The 18,425-nt window shown below is 49.9% G+C and overlaps 1 protein-coding gene across 1 annotated transcript; it reads left to right on the top strand.

The window, feature by feature from the left end:
* Positions 1-3,202: 3,202 nt before the first annotated feature.
* Drg2 (developmentally regulated GTP binding protein 2) lies at positions 3,203-16,489 on the top strand. Its single transcript, XM_005067674.4, has 13 exons — positions 3,203-3,364; positions 5,033-5,193; positions 7,732-7,821; positions 8,265-8,325; positions 9,146-9,236; positions 9,670-9,742; positions 9,856-9,946; positions 10,512-10,609; positions 10,966-11,042; positions 12,272-12,360; positions 12,970-13,028; positions 15,488-15,541; positions 15,852-16,489. The coding sequence occupies exons 1-13, from the start codon at positions 3,301-3,303 to the stop codon at positions 15,936-15,938; spliced, it is 1,095 nt and encodes a 364-aa protein (XP_005067731.1). The 5' UTR covers positions 3,203-3,300; the 3' UTR covers positions 15,939-16,489.
* Positions 16,490-18,425: the final 1,936 nt, after the last annotated feature.

The raw sequence follows: 18,425 nt of genomic DNA on the forward strand, positions 1-18,425 counted from the left end.
CTATGGGGTAGATAGACCCTTGACCCTCAGTGGCTTTATCTAACCAAGTTCATTTACGATGAGTCCTCTTTGTTCAAAGTGAACTGAGGCCTTACTCTATCACCCAGTAAGGGACCTGGCTGATGTTCAGCCCATATTCAGTCAGCACATTCCTGGGCAGGATCAGGTGGCCCAGTGAGGAGGAGGGGACATTGCTTCTGGCAGTTGAGCCCCATTAACTACAAAGGGGCTGGGAAATGGGAATAATCTCTGAGGAGCAATAGTCATAGTTGAGGAGGTGGCTCAATTGAAAAAGCGTGCAGGGCGGTGGTGGTCCACGCCTTTAATCCCAGCACCTTGCAGGCTGAGGCAGGCAGACCTCTGAGTTTGAGGCCAGCTTGGTCTACAAAGTGAATTCCAGGACAGTCAGGGCTACACACAGAAACCCTGTCTCAGAAGGAAAAAACATAGCTTGCCTTGAAAGCCTCTGTTTCACCCCCAGAGCCTATGTTAAATACCTGGACAGGAGAAAGCTGTGGTGTCTGTCAGTACCCATATGGGACACTAAAGCTAGTGAGAGGGAACAAAATCACTAAGGAATCACAGATGACTAGGAATTAAGCTCCAAGATGCCCAAACATTAAAAACTCATTGATGAGGAGGAAGATCAGTAAAAGTGACATGGGGAGCAGACAGGGAAGAAGCAGGCTGGCATTGCAGAAGCTGATTCCAGAAAAATCAAAGACTTCCGACCTGCTTCTGGCCTTGTCAAGAGCAACAGAAGGGTAATAGCAAAGAGCAGTTGGTATGCTGGGGACAGAAAGCTAAGCCTATGGTGATGGGTAATTTGTGATTCTGCCACGTAGGGTATAAAGATGAAGAGGATGTCCCTGAGCCGAAGGTAACCTACAAGTGGGCCCTTGATTTGTTTTTCATTTGGAGGTGGTGGTGGTTTTCTGAAAACCACATATAAAGAGGCTTTTGCTGAATAAAATGTATTTTATATGAGACAGGGTGTGGCTTGGTTGATAACACACACACACACAAATCTTGGATTGGGTCCCCAGCACCATGTTAACCAGGTGTAGAAACACATACCTGTAATCACAGCACTTGGGAGGCAAAATGATCATAAGTTCAGGATCACCTTCCACTGCATATTGAATTTGAAGATAGTCTGACACATATATCTAAGAGCCAATCTCATATAGGTATATGCGTATGAATGTATATACATATTTATATATTAGAATTTAACATTTTAGCTGTTTTTATCCAGACTTTTCTACACCCACATCAGTGTCTATTTGTTTCCTATTTTGTGTTTCATAGCAGCCAAGCCAGTGGGTGAGAAGTAGTTTCTCACATATGTATAGATTTTCCTGCTCCTGCTAACTGACAGGTGCCATTGCACACCTTTTTCTTTTTTGGAGAATGTGTAAGACCTTTGTCCAGCTTTTAATGGGGTTGTGCTGTTGTTGAGTTGTAGACCTTACTATATTTGGAATGCTAATTTTTATTTGTTTTTTGAGACAGGATTTCTCTGTAGGTTTGGAGACTGTCCTGGAACTCTCTTTGAAGATCAGACTGGCCTTGAACTCACAGAGATCCAAGTGCCTCTGCCTCCCGAGTGCTGGGATTAAAGGCATGCACCACCACCACCTTGCAGAATGGAAATTCTTTATCAGCTCTGTGATTTTCTCCAATGCTGACTATTTTTTCCTTGATGACTATCTTTTGGTGGACAAGTCAAATATCTACATAGAGTAGTAGTGACCTCTCCCAATGCAAACCAACCCCATCTCTGCAGATCCATAGTTACAAGGATAGCAGGAATCATGGCTGGCTTCCTAGGCTAGGGTTTGAAGGACTCAGGTCTTCAAAAGAAAAGCTAGCTGCCTTTCCTTTGACCTTGAGGTAGGCCCAATTCTCGGGCAAATAGCAAAAACAAAACAAACAAGCAAAAAACCTAAGGATGGTGGGATCATCATGAAAGTAGACAACAGAGAAGATGTTAGCACTCTTGGAAAGTGAGTGATTTTCCCCAATTGTAAATCAAAGTATGCTTACTTCTGTGGGCAAGAAGAGGTGGTAAGAGATTCCAACAGCCATATTAGAAAGTAGTTGGAAGAAAGGGGTGGGAATAGGGAAGAAAAGAGGAGCAAGACATAGCTATAGAATGGAAATGTTACAAGGCTGGAGAAATGTCTCAGTGGTTACGAGCACTTGCATAGGTCCTAGGTTTGACTCAGGACCCATATGGTGGCTCATAACCATTCCTCCAGTTCCAGGAATCTGATGCCCTCTTCTGAACTCTGCAGGCACCAGACACACATGTACATGCAGGCAAAATGCTCACATAGAAAATAAAATAAATATTTTAAAATGTTATAATGTAACCCATTATTTTGTATGCTAATTTTTAAAAGAGGATATTTGAGGCAGAAGGGAACTTAGAGACTTGGGCCTGGGCTTCTCAGGCCTCCTCATCTGTATAAACCAACCCAGCTTCCAAAACGCTCCATCACCTTTTTTTTGTTTTTCGAGACAGGGTTTCTCTGTGGCTTTGGAGGCTGTCCTGGAACTAGATCTTGTAGACCAGGCTGGTCTCGCACTCACTGAGATCCACCTGCCTCTGCCTCCCAAGTGCTGGGATTAAAGGCGTGTGCCACCAACGCCCGGCTAGTTTTTGTTTTTGTTTTGTGGGTTGTTTTGCTGTGTTTTTTAGGCTAGACCCCAGCCCTCTTTTAATGTCTTTACAAAATGGGAGACATAAGACTCTGCCCAGCCAGGTGTTGGTGGCGACGCACGCCTTTAATCCCAACACTTGGGAGGCAGAGGCAGGTGGATCTCTGTGAGTTCGAGACCAACCTGGTCTACAAAATCTAGTTCCAGGACAGTCTCCAAAGCCACAGAGAAACCCTGTCTCAAAAACAAAACAAAACAAAAAACAACAAAAAAAAAACCCTCTGCCCAGATCCTTTTCTGTCACTATCAAAGACTAAAGAGGGTCCCAGGTCACGATTTACTACCTTAAGCTTCCCTCTCTGCTTTGCAAACTCGTTCTAGTGGGTATGGCCCTAGTGGGCCAAAGTCTAGACCCGCATGCGTCCTGGCTCGTCGCACCTCCACAAGACGGGAACCGATGGTATCTACTCTCCATGTGGTCTGCCCGGACTCCGAATCCCGCAGCACCAGACGCTCAGGAGGACTCTGTTCTCGGTGCGCTTCCTGGTTCTGTCTGCTTTGCCTCCGGCGTCAGACCTGAGTTCCCAGAGCTGTAAGCTGTAGGCAGCGTGGATCTCCGCCGAAGCTGCAACTATGGGGATCTTGGAGAAAATCTCGGAGATCGAGAAGGAGATCGCTCGGACGCAGAAGAACAAGGGTGAGGGCGGAATCGGAGGGGTCTCCCTTTCAACCCTCCTCGTTTTTCTTGTCTGTAAAATGAGGGAGCAAGTGGAGCCACTTCGGAGGCCGGAGAAATGCCAGAAAAGTGCCTAGACGTGCATGGGGCGGGACTGAGGCTATTCCTCAACGTGCTTTCAGGTTCTTGACAGATCTGATCAGTGCGGGACTGAGTAGGAAAATCTCAGCGCATACAATAAGCCCCGTGACCCAGAAAGGCAATACTGGGGATTTTGCCCTACGCTCCTAGCTTCTAGGCCTTCATGCTGAGAAGGGCAAGAAAACCTCTCACTAAACAGCAGACAGGCAGGCGCCAGCGAGGTAGTGTCGAGGAAATAGGGACTAGAGAGTTTATCCATCGCGTACTTGCTATTAAACCTTGTAAAGTCATGTCATCAAAATTTTGGAGTCCCGATGTCCTTATCTCTAGATGGGAATAACCCCTGCTCTGTTGTAATTCATATGGGCGAAGCACTTGCCACAGAGTGAACTCTTAATATTTAAAGTAAACCACCCTATATATACAGCATTAAGGAAGCATCAAATCAACCTCAAATTGTAAGGGTTGGAGATCAGTGGAGAGAGGTGGGTGATATTGTCAAGCAGTGTTCTTGGCTGCTTTTTAGAGTCTTTGCAGAAATGTGATAAAGGAATTAGTACTGCTGTTATTCCTATTTTGCAGATGATAAACTGATGCACAAGGCTAAGTGACTTTGCCAGCCAGCAATGGCAGGGTGGGATCGTTCTCATGGAAATTCAGGCAACAACAGGTTCATAGGTCCTGAGGCAAGGCCGAGGTTCAGTTCTGTAGTGTATTGGGGAGCAGCAGATGGTCAGAGAAGGGTGGAAGAGGATGGGCAAAAGAGGTGAGGTCCTAGTTCTCAGTCTCAGCCATATCCCCTTTACTGTGAAGATTTTATAACACCTGAAATAGAATTCCTTCTCAATAGTGTGGCCCATTTCCCCCAAGAATTTGAAGACAGTATGATACCCTAATAATCCTATAAAGGAGGAAGAAAAGGAAAGGCATTTACAGTGAAAAAAGTTTGGTTTTCCCTTCATGAATGTGGGATGCTGGCAGGATGCAAGAAGTTAGAACAGAGCACAGGATAGCCACACCTCTGCCCTGAGATGCAGAGATGGACACATTATGCATGGTGAATTTGTGTATGCCACAGTGTCCCTTTCCTGCTCTCAGTGGTGCATCCATGGAATTCTAGCACCACAGAAAATGCTGTGTCCATAGGGAAGCAGGGAAGGTCTGAGGCCTTCAAGCCGGAGCTAGGTTTTTCCTCTGGGGTCTTTGGAGTCATGAAGGATCCAGAAACTTCCTGTCTGCTCTGAATTGGCTCATCATCTTTTGGGCAGCTGCCAATAAAAACTAAAGCATCAGAGTGAGCAGCAAACAGCCTTGTTACCTCTCTTTTGCCCCAGCTACTATTAGTATTGCCCACCCATGATCTTTAACCACTGTCTTGAGTGCTGAGGTCCCAATGAGATATACCAAGGGGGCCTTTGCAGTAGAGGGTGGCTCTTCTGGTCTCCTTGAGGTGACTGTTGTTTGGTCTCGATGTTCTCAGTTAGCATCCAGCCCTGTGGGGGTCCACATCCCTAACTTCTTATTTCTACTTTGCTTTCCATCCTCTAGCCACCGAGTACCACCTGGGCCTCCTGAAAGCAAAACTGGCCAAGTATCGGGCCCAGCTCCTGGAACCATCCAAATCGGCCTCATCTAAAGGAGAAGGCTTTGATGTCATGAAGTCAGGCGATGCCCGAGTGGCACTGATTGGCTTTCCCTCTGTGGGTAAGGTCAGTGATGGTCCACATGGACCTTGGGGAACACAATAGAGGGTCACCTACCCGCATGACCATCCCCATCTACCCTCAGTGCCTCACCTGGCTGTCACCCTGACTTAGAGACCACTCTTTCCACTCCTGAGCAGGAATAGTTGGCCTTCCAACTCAGCCAATGGCACACGTGTAGTGATGGAGTCACTGTGGAGTTTTCTAGAAAGTTTCTTCTGGATTGTGACTTACTTTAATGTCGTATCCATGTTGACTTAACATTTTATGTGGGAAGTAAGATTAAAAGCATCATTGCTGGGGTAAATAAGGTTTTAGTACATTTTAAGATTTATTGGGGGTGGGGGAGTGCACATGCCACATTGGAGGTCGGGGGTAGCATAAAAGTCCATGCTCTCTATCGATCCTTAGTGTCCTTACAGTAGAACTTAGGTTGTCAGGCTTGGTGGTAGGTACTTTTTATCTGCTGAGCCACTTCAACAGCCTGTATGGTTTTGTTTGTTTTATGAGACAGGGTTTCTCTGTATTGTTTTGGAGGCTGTCGGTCCAGCCCGGCCTTGAACTCACAGAGATCCGCCTGCCTCTGCCTCCCTAGTGCCCGGCTGCCAGTATGGTTTTTTTTTTTGTTTTTTTTTTTTTTTCTGAGACAGGGTTTCTCTGTGGCTTTGGAGGCTGTCCTGGAACTCGCTTGGTATTCCAGGCTGGTCTCGAACTCACAGAGATCCGCCTGCCTCTGCCTCCCGAGTGCTGGGATTAAAGGCGTGTGCCACCAACGCCAGGCTTGCCAGTATGTTTTTAATGCTAGAATGATCTTGGATTTTTTGTTACAGAGAGTTCCCACAGTGCATAAACTGGTTTCTTTATTGGTAACATTGTTACATAAGGACAGCACCCTTGTTACAAGTCACATATCAGTGTCAAGTTGTTGTCATTGTGTCCATAGTTTGATTCAGGTCTCCTTAATTTCTCCCTACCAACCTAGATTCCACCATCACATTCACTTGTCATATCTGCCTAATTCTAGGCAGCTTCAGCGTACTTTGATTTTTACTTTTTGTTTTCGTGTTGTTTTGAAACAGGATCTCAAAGTGTAGTCCTGGCTGTCCAGGGAACTGACTCTGTAGACCAAGCTGGCCTCAAACTCACAGCGATCCTCCTGCCTTTGCCTCCCAAGTTGTGCCCCACCATATTTGGTCCTGGTTTTTGGTTTTATTTCACACATCTTGATGTATGCATAGGTACATGTACATGAGGATGTTTGTGCAGACATGTATGCTTATACATGTGGAGGTTAAGGCAATGTCAGATGTCATTTCTCAGGTTTCCCACCTTGTGTTTTAAGACAGGACCTCTCACTAGCCTGGACCTTGCCAAGTATGCTAGGCCTCCTGACCTAACCTCCGGATTCCCCTGTCTCCAGCCCCCCCATCCCCAGTGCTAAGGTCATGTGTGCTGGAAATCAAACTCAGGGATGCCACATCCTTACTGATTCAGCTAATTCCCTAGCCCTTTTTTTTTTAATCCCTTTCAGGGCTGGAGATAGCCACCTACCACTGAGCCATAGATAGTGCCAGCCCATTTTGATGATTTTGATATTTTGGTGAAGTGCTGCTTAGGTGTTTTGCATGAAGTCCTAGCTTTGGAACTGTTTGCTTCAGCATGTCCCCCCAGTTGTGTTCCTCCAGCCCAGCCTGGCTCCAGAGGCCTGCCTGATCTGATCTACTTCCTGCCCTAGTCTAGGATCTGCCATTTCTCCAAGGAGGCCTGCTTCCTTTTTTGGGAAAATAGTTGTAGAAACCAAAACCAAGATGCTGACTTACTTTTTAGCAGGACTACTGGCGTACAGATAATAAAGCAGAACAAAGGTAGACACAGGAGGCTGCTCAAAAGCAGGCCTGAAGGCACTGTCTTGGTCTACTCCAGGGGCTAGGGCAGCTCCTAAATCTATTTTGGTAAAAACAGTTTACCAAAGAAGGGAATAAGCAACAGCCACTATTCTTTTGCGTGCTTGTTATGGACCAGGCATAATTTATTTGTTTTGTTTTTCCCCTTTGTAATTAGTGTCTCTATGAAAGAAAGCCATGTCCCTATTGAGTCCTGTGGGAGATAGATACCACCTGCCGTGTAAGGTGGCACATCTGATCTAGGATCAGTTATGTACCCAGAGTTAGCCTCCAGTGTCATTGCTAGGTATGGTATCAGCCACTGCTCTCAGAACAGTTGCTCTGCCCATGTGAACTCCAGAGCAGCAGCGAGCTCAGAGTTGTGGCTTCACTGGGGCGGTAGGGGCCAGAGAAAGGTGGCTGGTACAGGTGGAGAGATCTTAGGAACCAGGTCTCTCACCTGGGACAGGCATGAGGCCTCCAAAGAGCATGGCTTTCATGTTTGAAGGCTCTCTAAGCAGTTATTCTCCATGCTCAAGTCCCAGGGCTAAGGTCAAGGAGGCTCTTTCTCTGTCTATCCAGGCAGCCCCTCGTCCCACAGGGACTTGCCCAGGAATCTGAGTTAAGACTCGTTAGGGCAACAGTCTTCTTTTTCTCCTAGTCCACCTTCTTGAGTCTGATGACCTCTACAGCCAGCGAAGCTGCATCCTATGAGTTCACCACCCTGACATGCATCCCTGGGGTCATTGAAGTAAGTGGAGTGTGCTGGGCCCTAGCTAAAAGAGGTGTGCTTGTGTTTGTACTTGTGAAGTGCTTGTTGTGTGATCGTCTGAGGGAGTTGCCCTGTGTGGGGACACCCTGCAGTACTGGCCCTTCTTGGGACCTGGAAGTTCCTGAGTGGCCTAGAACTCTAGCTTGTCCCAGTAGATCTGGCCCATATATGGTTGCTCTGTTCTCTGCCCGCTACATGCCAGCTGATTGCTGGCTGGTTGGTTCAACAACCAGGCCATGCTCGCGTGGGTAACAAGTGTTGGAGCCTTGTGTCTTCACATAATTTATTGATTACTCAGCAGTGTGTTCCGTGGGCCTTCCCAGGCAGCTCTTAGGTGGTGGTCCATGCCAGGCTAAGTTGATGAGGCCCAGACTTGGCCACAGTGGCCCAGGCTTGTCTCACCCTTCTTTTCTTCTTCCCAGTACAAAGGTGCCAACATCCAGCTCTTGGACCTTCCTGGAATCATTGAAGGAGCAGCACAAGGTAGGAGCAGGGCAGGCGGCTGAGAGGTGGGTTGGAGTTCTGTCACTGAGTATTGAAATGGAGGGGTGTCGTGGAGATTACCTTTGTGTCCCTCGTCCTGGTACCCTTGATTTCCATACATGACAGGCTACAGTTCAGATGCTGGCACCATATTCACTTTATGGTTCAGTGGTTGAATGTATGTAAGCCAAGCCACAGTTTCCTTATCTTTAAATGGGCATAGTCATACCAAATTCACAGCTGTGTTAAGGAGTAACAAGTGTTCCTGAAGCCTGGCTGGGACTAATGCAGGAAGTGGAGGAAGGTCATTATCACCCTGTCATTCCACCTAAGGTAGTGACTTCTAGAACCACCATAGCTGGGCTAAGGTGGTACATACCTGTATTCCCAGCACCCAGGAGGCTGAGGCATGTAGATGATGAGTTCAAGACCAGACTAGGCTACATAAGTGAATCCTGTCTCAAAGAACATAAATAATAAAAACATGACTAAACAGCTCATGGATTCTCCCCAAATGCCAGGGTAGCACAGGATGGTCTATAACAGGAACGATGAGGGTTTGGGGGGACTGCAGTCTTTTTTTTTTTTTTTTTATGGTTTTTACGAGACAGGGTTTCTCTGTATTGTTTCGGAGGCTATCGGTCTAGCCCGGCCTCGAACTCACAGAGATCTGCCTGCCTCTGCCTCCCGAGTTCTGGGATTAAAGGTGTGCGCCACCACCGCCCGGCTAGGGACTGCAGTCTTAAGGTATTTCAGGCTGCATAGTCACATTGTCTACCTCTTCCCTTATTGAGGCATATCCTTCCCTCTACCTGTCCAGGGCGAGGCCGTGGCCGGCAGGTGATTGCTGTAGCACGCACAGCTGATGTCGTCGTCATGATGCTGGATGCCACCAAGGGAGATGTGCAGAGGTCTGTGCACCAGGGCAGGGGAACCCACAGGGCCAGTGACAGTCCCATGTGTCTCTGGCTCAAGAGTTCCATATCTAATGTAGCACCATCAGGCCTAGATATCCTCTCCTCTGGTGTCCAACTAGGATTGGGGATGTTAGGCTCAGGTACAAGGGACACAGCCTAGCCTTGGTTATCGCCCACCCCTGCTGTCAGAGGGGCACACCCTCCTGCCTCTAGCAATAGGCTCCTGGGGGCTCCTTATCCTCCAGGCACCCATGAAAGCACAGTCTAGCTTCTACTTTAGAAGCTACACCACAACTTTGGGCTGTCTGGTTGCTGAGGAAGGGGCTAAGGGAGGGAGCTGCCTTCTTTCTGTGCAAGCAGTGCTGCCTGGGCCGAGGGGAAGCTGTGTGACTTGGAAACAGCTTCTGAAGGCTCAGGCTTTGCCTAGGTCCCTGCTGGAGAAGGAGCTGGAGTCTGTGGGTATTCGCCTCAACAAGCACAAGCCCAACATCTACTTCAAGGTATGCCCACACTACCCAGGGGCAGCTTGGGGCCGCCTGGCCCTCAACAAGGGGTGGACAGCTGATATTGCTGCCCCTTCATCAGCAGCTTTCCCTGCCTCTCTCTTGTGCAGCCCAAGAAAGGTGGTGGCATCTCCTTTAACTCCACGGTCACATTGACACAGTGCTCAGAGAAGCTGGTACAGCTCATCCTGCATGAGTACAGTATCCTTCCAGGGTGGCCTCCTGGCCTGGGGGCAGTGGTCAAGGCTCAGGCCCAGCCACACACTTGGCAGTTGGCTTCCTGACTCTGCATTGGATGTTCAGGTGACCAGGCAACATCTAGAAGAAAGACAAAATGCTCTGGGAAACTGTCCCGAGAACTGGGGGTCGCTGGGTGGAGAAGAAGCAGGGGTTATGTATGCACCTGTTAGCGGGTGCTAGAGAGTGGGCCAGGGTTCCTGAGGCAAGAGATACCAATGAGTCAGACCAAGTAGGGGTCAGATGGTACCACCAGCTTTCCCGTGGTGCTCCTGGACAGTATTCTGGGCTTCTGGGGACTATTTCACTGCCAGGCAGCCAAAGTTAAAGTCATCTGTTGATTTGTTTTTCATGTTTTGTGGTTTAGGGAATAGAAATGAGAGGGTTTCTCAAACTTTCAGAGCTTGTAAGAACTTCACAAGCAGACTGTGACCAGGTCCCTTTGGCCAGTACATTTTACTGCTTGATCCCCACTAAAAGATACATGGGGACACCAGTGCACAGCTTGTCCTTAATCTGAGCTACTCAGAGATCTTCAACGCCGAAGTACTCTTCCGAGAGGACTGCTCTCCAGATGAATTCATTGATGTGATTGTGGGCAACCGGGTGTATATGCCTTGCCTGTATGTAAGTGATGTGATGGCCCAGGCTCCCTGTGGGGAAGGGGCACCCTAACCCAGCCACGTGGCTTTTCCTCTGAGGCCATCTCTTACCACTGCTCCCACCCACCTCACACCTCAGTAGTCTGCTGAGAGGAGCAGAGAGCCCACCTCCCCTGCCTCAGTGGCTGCTGGAGTCTTAGAGGCATGGAGTGCTTGGAACCAGGGTTCCAGCCCACCTAACCCTTCCCTTTGTGGGGGGAGGTGTCTCCTCCAGTCAGAGGCATTGAGGAGAGTAGGCCCATGGGCAGGTGTTAACATTTGAGGTCCTGTCCCTGGCTGGCCTGACTGCTCCACTGTCTACCTCCAACTGTCCAATCTCAGGTGTATAACAAAATTGACCAGATCTCCATGGAAGAAGTAGACCGTCTAGCCCGAAAGCCCAACAGTGTGGTTATCAGGTAAGGAAACGGCTTCTTGTCACTCGTCTCTCCTTTCTGAGTGTTGATTGCTTGTTTATCTCGAAACAGTTTCTGTGTAGCCCTGGGTGTCTTGGAGCTTACTGTGTAGACCAGGCTGGCCTTAAACTCAGAGACCTTCCTGCCTCTGCCTTCCTGGTGCACCACCATGCCCCTTCTTTCTGAGTGTTCTAGTCACTGGAGATAGGCCCGATTGCTGACTGGCCACCTCAGCTCAGAAGAGAGCTGGATCCTCTAGTTCATGTGAGTTCACATAACCTAGCATCTCCTCTGAAGGAAGAGTTCAAAGCCTAGGAATTGCAGGAAAGGCTCCCATGATGACTGGGGACAGTATTCTGTCATGTCTGGCAGGCTCTGCTTGAAAAACAGTACCAAAGCTAACCGGTTGTAAAGCTTTGTAGTGAGTACAGTTCCCAGAAAGCTGGGCATGACCACCTGTGTTGGGACCTTGGAAGATGTGTGCTGTCAGGAAGCTAAACTCTGGATGGGTGAAGTCCACCTTAGCCACCACTCCCTGCCCTCCTATATTAAGTGAGCCACAGATGTGTCTGGCTAGCAGTCACTGGCTCATTTCCCAATGCCACCATGTAAGGGGCTCCTTTTCAAGGGGTTATACTTCTTTGCCTTCCTTGATCAAACCAAGTGTTCTGATGGCTCCCGAAGGACCTGACCTGTGGGAGCAGGTGATGGCTGAGGGTTGCCTCATAGACCCTGCAGTACTGCAAAGGGCAGCATCCCTCCTGCACCCCAGATACGTCAGCTGCCTCGGACATACTCATCCTTGGTATGGGGGGTGGACACTTCTCCCTGCTTATACTTTGTACAGTATTCAGGACCACGTAGGCCTGGCTATTCCAAAACCTGGGTTCTCCCCTCTGTATTCTGAAATACCTATGAGTGGTCCTGAGCCTTTAGCAACCCATCTGTTCTCTTTAGGGAAGAGTGAGCATGCCCACAGTCCCAATACAGCAGGCCTCTGTCCCCATAACAGATACCATGGATTCTCTATAACACGAAACTGGGAGCGGGGAGGGTGCTAAGCTCTGTTAATCATGATGTCTGGTGACCAAAGGCACAGCTGCCATTATGATAACCTGCTTGTTCCTAGCAGTGATGGCAGGGCCACACTGGCCTTGGCAGTACTCTCCAACAGTAGAGACTGTGGCCTGTGAGCCTCAGGGCCCTGCCTGTCTGATATACCTTCCCTGCAGCTGCGGCATGAAGCTGAACCTGGACTACCTGTTGGAAATGCTTTGGGAGTACCTGGCCCTCACCTGCATTTACACCAAGAAGAGAGGACGTGAGTTGAGGACGGCAGCTCAGAAATGGCTGAGCCTCTCCCAACTTTCCCAGGGCTACCATCCTGCTTGTGCCACCCAGAGAGCTCCATGCCAGTTTGTCTGTTAGAGCAAGCCCTGGTCTTCTCTCCAAGCAGAGGAGCTTGGCCTGAGCCCATGTGGCAGGGATGCTGGCTGTGGGGTCTCCGCTGGCCACAGCAGCAGTCTTGTTCTCTTGCCTTCTCTCCGCAGGAGCAGGCCCCTTCTCTGCCTTCATCCCTGGTACACATGTGCTCACATGGCCCAGGTTCCCTGAACTTGGGGCAGTTTGTGGTACCTCTGCCCTCCCTTGTAAACTAGGAAGAACTATATAGCTTCCCAGCTGGCCTTCCACATCTACCCACTCCCTACCCATTCGCCCATCCCACCTACTCAGATGGCTCCACTCTAGGTTCTGTAATAAGTGACAGGGTGACATAACACAAAGTTCCATGCTGAAGGTGTGTCAAATAGCAAGGAGCAAGGCTGGGGCTTGGGAGTTGGAAAGGGTCTCTGTAGCCAGTGCCCCTTTATAAAGGAAGCCCAGTTCAGCACAGGCAAAGAATGGTTGACATGCCTCCATCTCCCTACAGAGAGACCAGACTTCACAGATGCCATCATTCTCCGGAAAGGGGCCTCTGTTGAACATGTGGTAAGTTGAAGCCTACCTGAATGGACAGAATAACGAGGCCTCTGAGCTGTCTGTTCCAGCCAGGGTAGGGAGAGATGGGGTAAGTCAGGCTTGCCTTGACTTGCCTGGTTATTAGATGCTGAGATAGGTTCCTCTAGTAAAATGGGCCATGTTGGTGGGGGGAAGTCTCATTTCCTGTCCTATAAGGTGAGGTAACAACTACAGGGTAGCTAAGATCACATAAGGCTCAGCTGGCCTGGAAGGTCCCATTGTCTCTGCATCCTATGCTGCAGGGTGGTTTTGGTTGTCAGTAGAGAGTTTGTCACCCTTTACCCTTGTCATTCGTACTCCAATTTCTCCAGTGTTTATGGAGCTAAGCCTGGGAAAGGCTGGCCCTTCAACCAGTTTCTTCCCTCCCACCTGGTAGCAGAGCCCTTTCTCAGAGCTGCCACCTCCTGGGGCCCAGCTATTCTGCCTTATTCCCCAACTGCCTAAGTTTAGGATGGCCATGGCTGCTTCCTGCCGTAGCATGAATTCATCGAACATCAACACCAAAGATTAGCAGATGTCAGGCCCCTGTCCCCAGAGCTCAGCAGTTGTGTGTGGGTCATGGACTGTGGCATGCTCACATGTAGTTCAGGAAGAAGTTTGGAGGGCATGGGCTGAGTGCAAACTAAGACCGAGTCCAGCCTTGGAAGGAACATCACAGACAAGGAGTTCTAGGTTTAGGTGCCTTTCCCTGTTGGAATTGCTGCTGACACACACCCTAAGTAGCTTCAGTCATGCAACCTGAGTTCTTTGGTTTTGTTTTCCTTTAGCCCTATTATTTCTCAGGATCTGGTCTCTGGAGGCCAGGAACCAGCCATTCCTGCATTCCCTCAGAATGACAGTGGTAGACAAGCCAGTGTCCACTCCACTCTCATACAGCCTGTCATTTGGCAAAGCTAGCCTGAGCCAGTAGGATACCAGCCCTGTGGCACTTGGACACACAGCTAAGCTAGTCTCACTTCTGGACCCAGGTTTCATAGTCACCGTCTAGGGGGGTTGAGAGCACTTACTCTGGTCTCTCCTGGAGCCATGGCTGTGGTGCCCCCTGCTGGGAGCTCTAAACACAGGTACTGGCCCATCTGGAAGAGCAAGCTCTGCTTTGGACCAAGCTACTCAGCTAGAGTAAAACTGCTCTCACCATATATGGTAGGAGGAGCAGGCCAGCAAGAGAAGGGTGTGGTGTCTATCAGGAAAAGCTGATGTGAAGGCCCAGTAACACAGGCACGGGCCTCAGGCACTCGAAGGAGAAAAGGCCAGTGGGGTGGGAGAGACTTTTGGCCTTTGCTCAGAGTCTGGACTTTGTCCCAGAGAAGTCTTCCCTGTGAGGATGAGGCTTGCCCCTACCCTGAGGCATACATTACAGCCTGGCTGAGACTAGAAGAGCCAGCCAAACCTTCAGCACTCCCAGCTCTTCATCTGGTGCCTCTTCTGGACATGACAGACCCCTAGGGCCTTTGTGATACACCTGCCCTGGCCCTGCCGGTAAGCGCTGGTGCCCTTGTCCATTAGAGGCAAGCAGCCCGGAGCAGAAGACTGAGGAGTGCCCTTTCCATTTCTGGTATACTTTCTGTCAGGTACAGCACAGCAGCCCTTGTGACAAATGGCAGAGGAGGAGCGCTGGCTGTCAGGGTTTCGAGTGCCTATAAGGGGTGATAGAACTATGCTTTAGAGTGCCGGTGGCATTCTTTTTTTTTTTTTTTATGTTGAGCAAACCAAACTGAGCTTAAAAATTCATTTGTAGGCCAGAGCTAACCTCTAGGCCCACAGTGTTCTCTCCCTGTCCTTGAGATAGAGGAGTTAGAAATTGGTTGTCATGTTTGTTACTAACGGTCACTCATTCAGTCAGTTGACTTACCATATCTGTTCAGGGAATGCTTTTGCAGGCGTGGGCCTGTAAGATTTATGAGCATAGAGGGAGAGGAAAGACATTGCACAGTCCATTCACAGCCATCTCCACTGGTGCCTCCCCATGGCAACCAGTGGTCCATATTCTGGGGCAATTGCCAGCTGCCTCTCAGGGTCTTCCTGTGGCCTTCATCCCACCCAAGAGCACTGGGGGATCTAGGCTGGGCCCAGGAGAGGCATGGGATATGGTATGCAAGATATTAGGCCACCGCTGGAGTCACAAGGCTTGAAAGTCAGTGACCAAGCAGTTAGGACTGAATCCTCAGTGGGTATTCTGAAAGTTTTCCTGACCTTTTCTAAGGGAGCATTTGTCTAGTTGTCCAGGAGAGATAGGAAGACTACTACTACCTGCAGAAGTGTCCCCGGGTGTGATTTCAAACCCACTTAGAGCTGGGCATGGGTGGGGTGGAGCAAGGGTTCATGCTTGTGGGGCTTATGGTTACTCACCACAAGCCCCAGCTTTTGTGTACAGCCAAGCTCTGGCCCAGTCGCAGGGCCTCATCTCCCCTTACTTTCCTGTCCCCTAGTGCCACCGCATCCATCGGTCACTGGCCAGCCAGTTCAAGTATGCCTTGGTGTGGGTGAGTCTGGGCAGGAGCTGGGTGGGAGGCTAGGCCCACCAGCCCCAGGGTTAGTCTCAGCACAGCATCCTTGACAACACCCCTGCCCTTCTGCATGGGGACCCTCATGTCTGTCTGTCCTACCCCATGAGTAACCTGAGTTGGAAGTAGGTTTCCCCACCTCCAAGACCAAATGGGATTCTTCACTGTCCAGGCCTACAGGATTTGTGCTGCAGGAGCCCTACTTTCCCTGGCATTCGCCCCCTCCCCACACACCCTGCTGCCTTAGTCATCCGGAGACTGATGTGTTGCCTCTGCACTCTTTCATCAGGGTACCAGCACCAAGTACAGCCCGCAGCGGGTAGGCCTGACTCACACCATGGAGCATGAGGACGTCATCCAAATTGTGAAGAAATAGTCACACCACCAACCTGCTTACTTGGCTCCTGGGGACTTGGACCCCCTGGGACACACAAACCAGAAAAGTATATATCCCAGGAAGGGACTCTTGAGTCAGCTGTTTCATAAGCTTCTTTAGTAAGCAGTGTTGGGACAGGCGAGGCTGGGGACCAAGGCTTTGCTGAGGACGTATCCTATAAGCCTATTGTGATAGGCTTCCTAGGGAGCCTACAGCCTGTGTCCATGTCCTGTGCCCATGTGGGCTCTCAAGGAGTTAATTACCCACATCCTTCCAGCCAGACCTCAAGCTCAGCCAGGTTCAGGGTAGTCCTGCCTGGTCCCTGAGGCTGAGAGTCCTGACAGCAGCTCTAGCACTTAGCAGCCTCAAAATGAAACCTCCCACAGGTCGTGGAAGCCAGGGCCCAGCCAAAGTGTCCTAAAGTGCCTCCCCCTTGGAGCCCCTCCCAGAGCAGCCCTGCCTGCCTGGGTGGGGTCTGTAAGTCTGGCTCTGTTTCCTTCTGAGCGCCTATCTCTGCCCTCCTTTCTGAAATAAAAAAAAATGGGAAGTGATTCCTGCCCAGACCAGGGCAGCTTGTATTTCTGTTGCTTGGCCCAGTGAGGATGGGGCAGCGTAAACCTGGCCATGAGTGGGAAGTGGGTATAGCTTGGGCCTGTGAGGAACTGGCCTGGGCCTGGGTGACCAGGAGAAGGCAGACTCTGCCAAGCCCAGAAAGAATGCCCAGAGGTTATGGGTGGCCAGGTTCAGCTGAGGGTAGATAATATCCTTAGGAAGTCCTTGAGACTGTTGGAATAACAAAAAGGCATCTCTGAGTACAGAGTAGCTGATACTCAAGCCAGGATGGAGAGTCCACTGGTGCTGGTTAGGCCCTGTGCTCTTCATGGACAGCATACAAGTGCTCTTGGCTGCCTGATAAGTGGGGCTTTGGGATGCATTTGGGCAATTTCTATGCAGTCACCAGGAAGGGAGCCAGACTAACATGTGGAGCCGGCCTGCAGCCCAGCCTGCTGCTCTCCGGGCTGTTCCTGCTCCCGTGTCAGCTGCTCATGCTTTCCAGAGGCAAACCAAGAATAATAGATGTCATTAAATATACATTGGGCCCAGGCAGTCAATGTGGCAGCCTGAGCCTCTATCCAGCCCTGTGGAGACAGACATAGGACCCCCACGATAAATAGCATGCAGGTTGGGAGCCAGCCACGGGACCCTAGGTAAAGGAGTCTGGGTCCTTGGGGTTCTGCCACTAGCCCCTGACATTGCAGAGAAGGGATGGCAGAAGGGCTGCCTTGGCCTTGACTCCCTGGCTACCCTGAGCTTCACTGTCTCCTGTGAGATGGGCATGGTGCCTGTGTGACTCCTTGGCAACAGCGGCACACCAGGACAGGTAAAGACGTAGCTGTTTGCTTGTCTCCTTTTCCCCAAGGGTCCAAGGGCAGTGGTGTTCCTACTCAACTGTGGGAAAGCCTCCATCCTGGGAGAGGATGCTCAGCTCATGAGCTTGCTGGGCAGCAACCAAGTCCAGGCCTGTTCTGTTCTTCCAGCGTGGGTATGGCAAGGTGGGAAGCTGGGGCCAGGACAGTTCTGACTTGAATCTGGCTTGATTCCTGGACTAGCTATATGTTTATATGTCAGGTGTTACCCCCCCTCCCCATCTGCCCTGTCCTGGACTGTGTGGCTCAAGCCATTCAGGTCCTACGGTCTAAGCCTCCAAGTGTAAAGAGTGCCCACCTATGTACACCTAGAATAAGATGACATGGCATCTCATTATGCCTTTTGGTTGGAACCAACCACCCTGATCCCTTCCTCTAGCTGCTATTCCGGCCATCCTTCAACAGAAACCCCAGGCTCATCTGATCTAAGGAATGAGGTGCCCCTCGCTGCCCTGGGCCTCACTCTTTGTCTCTTTTACTGTGACTCACAGTCCCAATTTGAAATACCTCCCTAATAACCCATATCCACCTACGCCCCCTCTCGGGGTAGAGGAGTGTATGGTCAGGGCCTACAGATAAATTAGATAGATAGATAGGTAGGTAGATAGATAGGTAGGTAGGTAACAGTTGATTTGCTATCTAATCTGTTTTAGCTAGAATTACCATGATAAAATGCCACTGAGGGGGCTGGAGAGATGGCTCAGAGGTTAAGAGCACTGACTGCTCTTCCAGAGGTCCTGAGTTCAATTCCCAGCAACCACATGGTGGCTCACAACCATCTATAATGAGATCTGGTGCCCTGTCTGACTTGCAGGCATATATGCTGTATATATAATAAATAAATCTTTAAAAAAATATGCCACTGAGAAAGTTCTCTCAAAATCCTAGGCCCAGGTCAGCATGAGTGGGGCTGCTTTTCTCAGGCCTCTCCTAGCTTCCAAAGGCTCATGTTGGCTGTGTTCCCAAGTGTCCTGTACTCTGTGTCCCTTCCCCTAGAAAGTTAAGTGCCCAAGCTATCTTTGTCCATCTCTCTTTTGTGACTTACTATCCCAGGCACAGT

Source organism: Mesocricetus auratus, unplaced genomic scaffold (genome assembly GCF_017639785.1).
Source record: "Mesocricetus auratus isolate SY011 unplaced genomic scaffold, BCM_Maur_2.0 Super-Scaffold_100007, whole genome shotgun sequence".
Lineage (NCBI taxonomy): Eukaryota > Metazoa > Chordata > Mammalia > Rodentia > Cricetidae > Mesocricetus > Mesocricetus auratus.

Bases quoted from the DNA above. Each gene is read 5' to 3' on its own strand.
- Drg2 (XM_005067674.4), top strand. From the start codon at position 3,301: ATGGGGATCTTGGAGAAAATCTCGGAGATCGAGAAGGAGATCGCTCGG. The intron at 7,822-8,264 runs GTAAGTGGAGTG...TCTTCTTCCCAG, and splicing joins GCATCCCTGGGGTCATTGAA to TACAAAGGTGCCAACATCCA. The intron at 8,326-9,145 runs GTAGGAGCAGGG...CTACCTGTCCAG, and splicing joins CATTGAAGGAGCAGCACAAG to GGCGAGGCCGTGGCCGGCAG.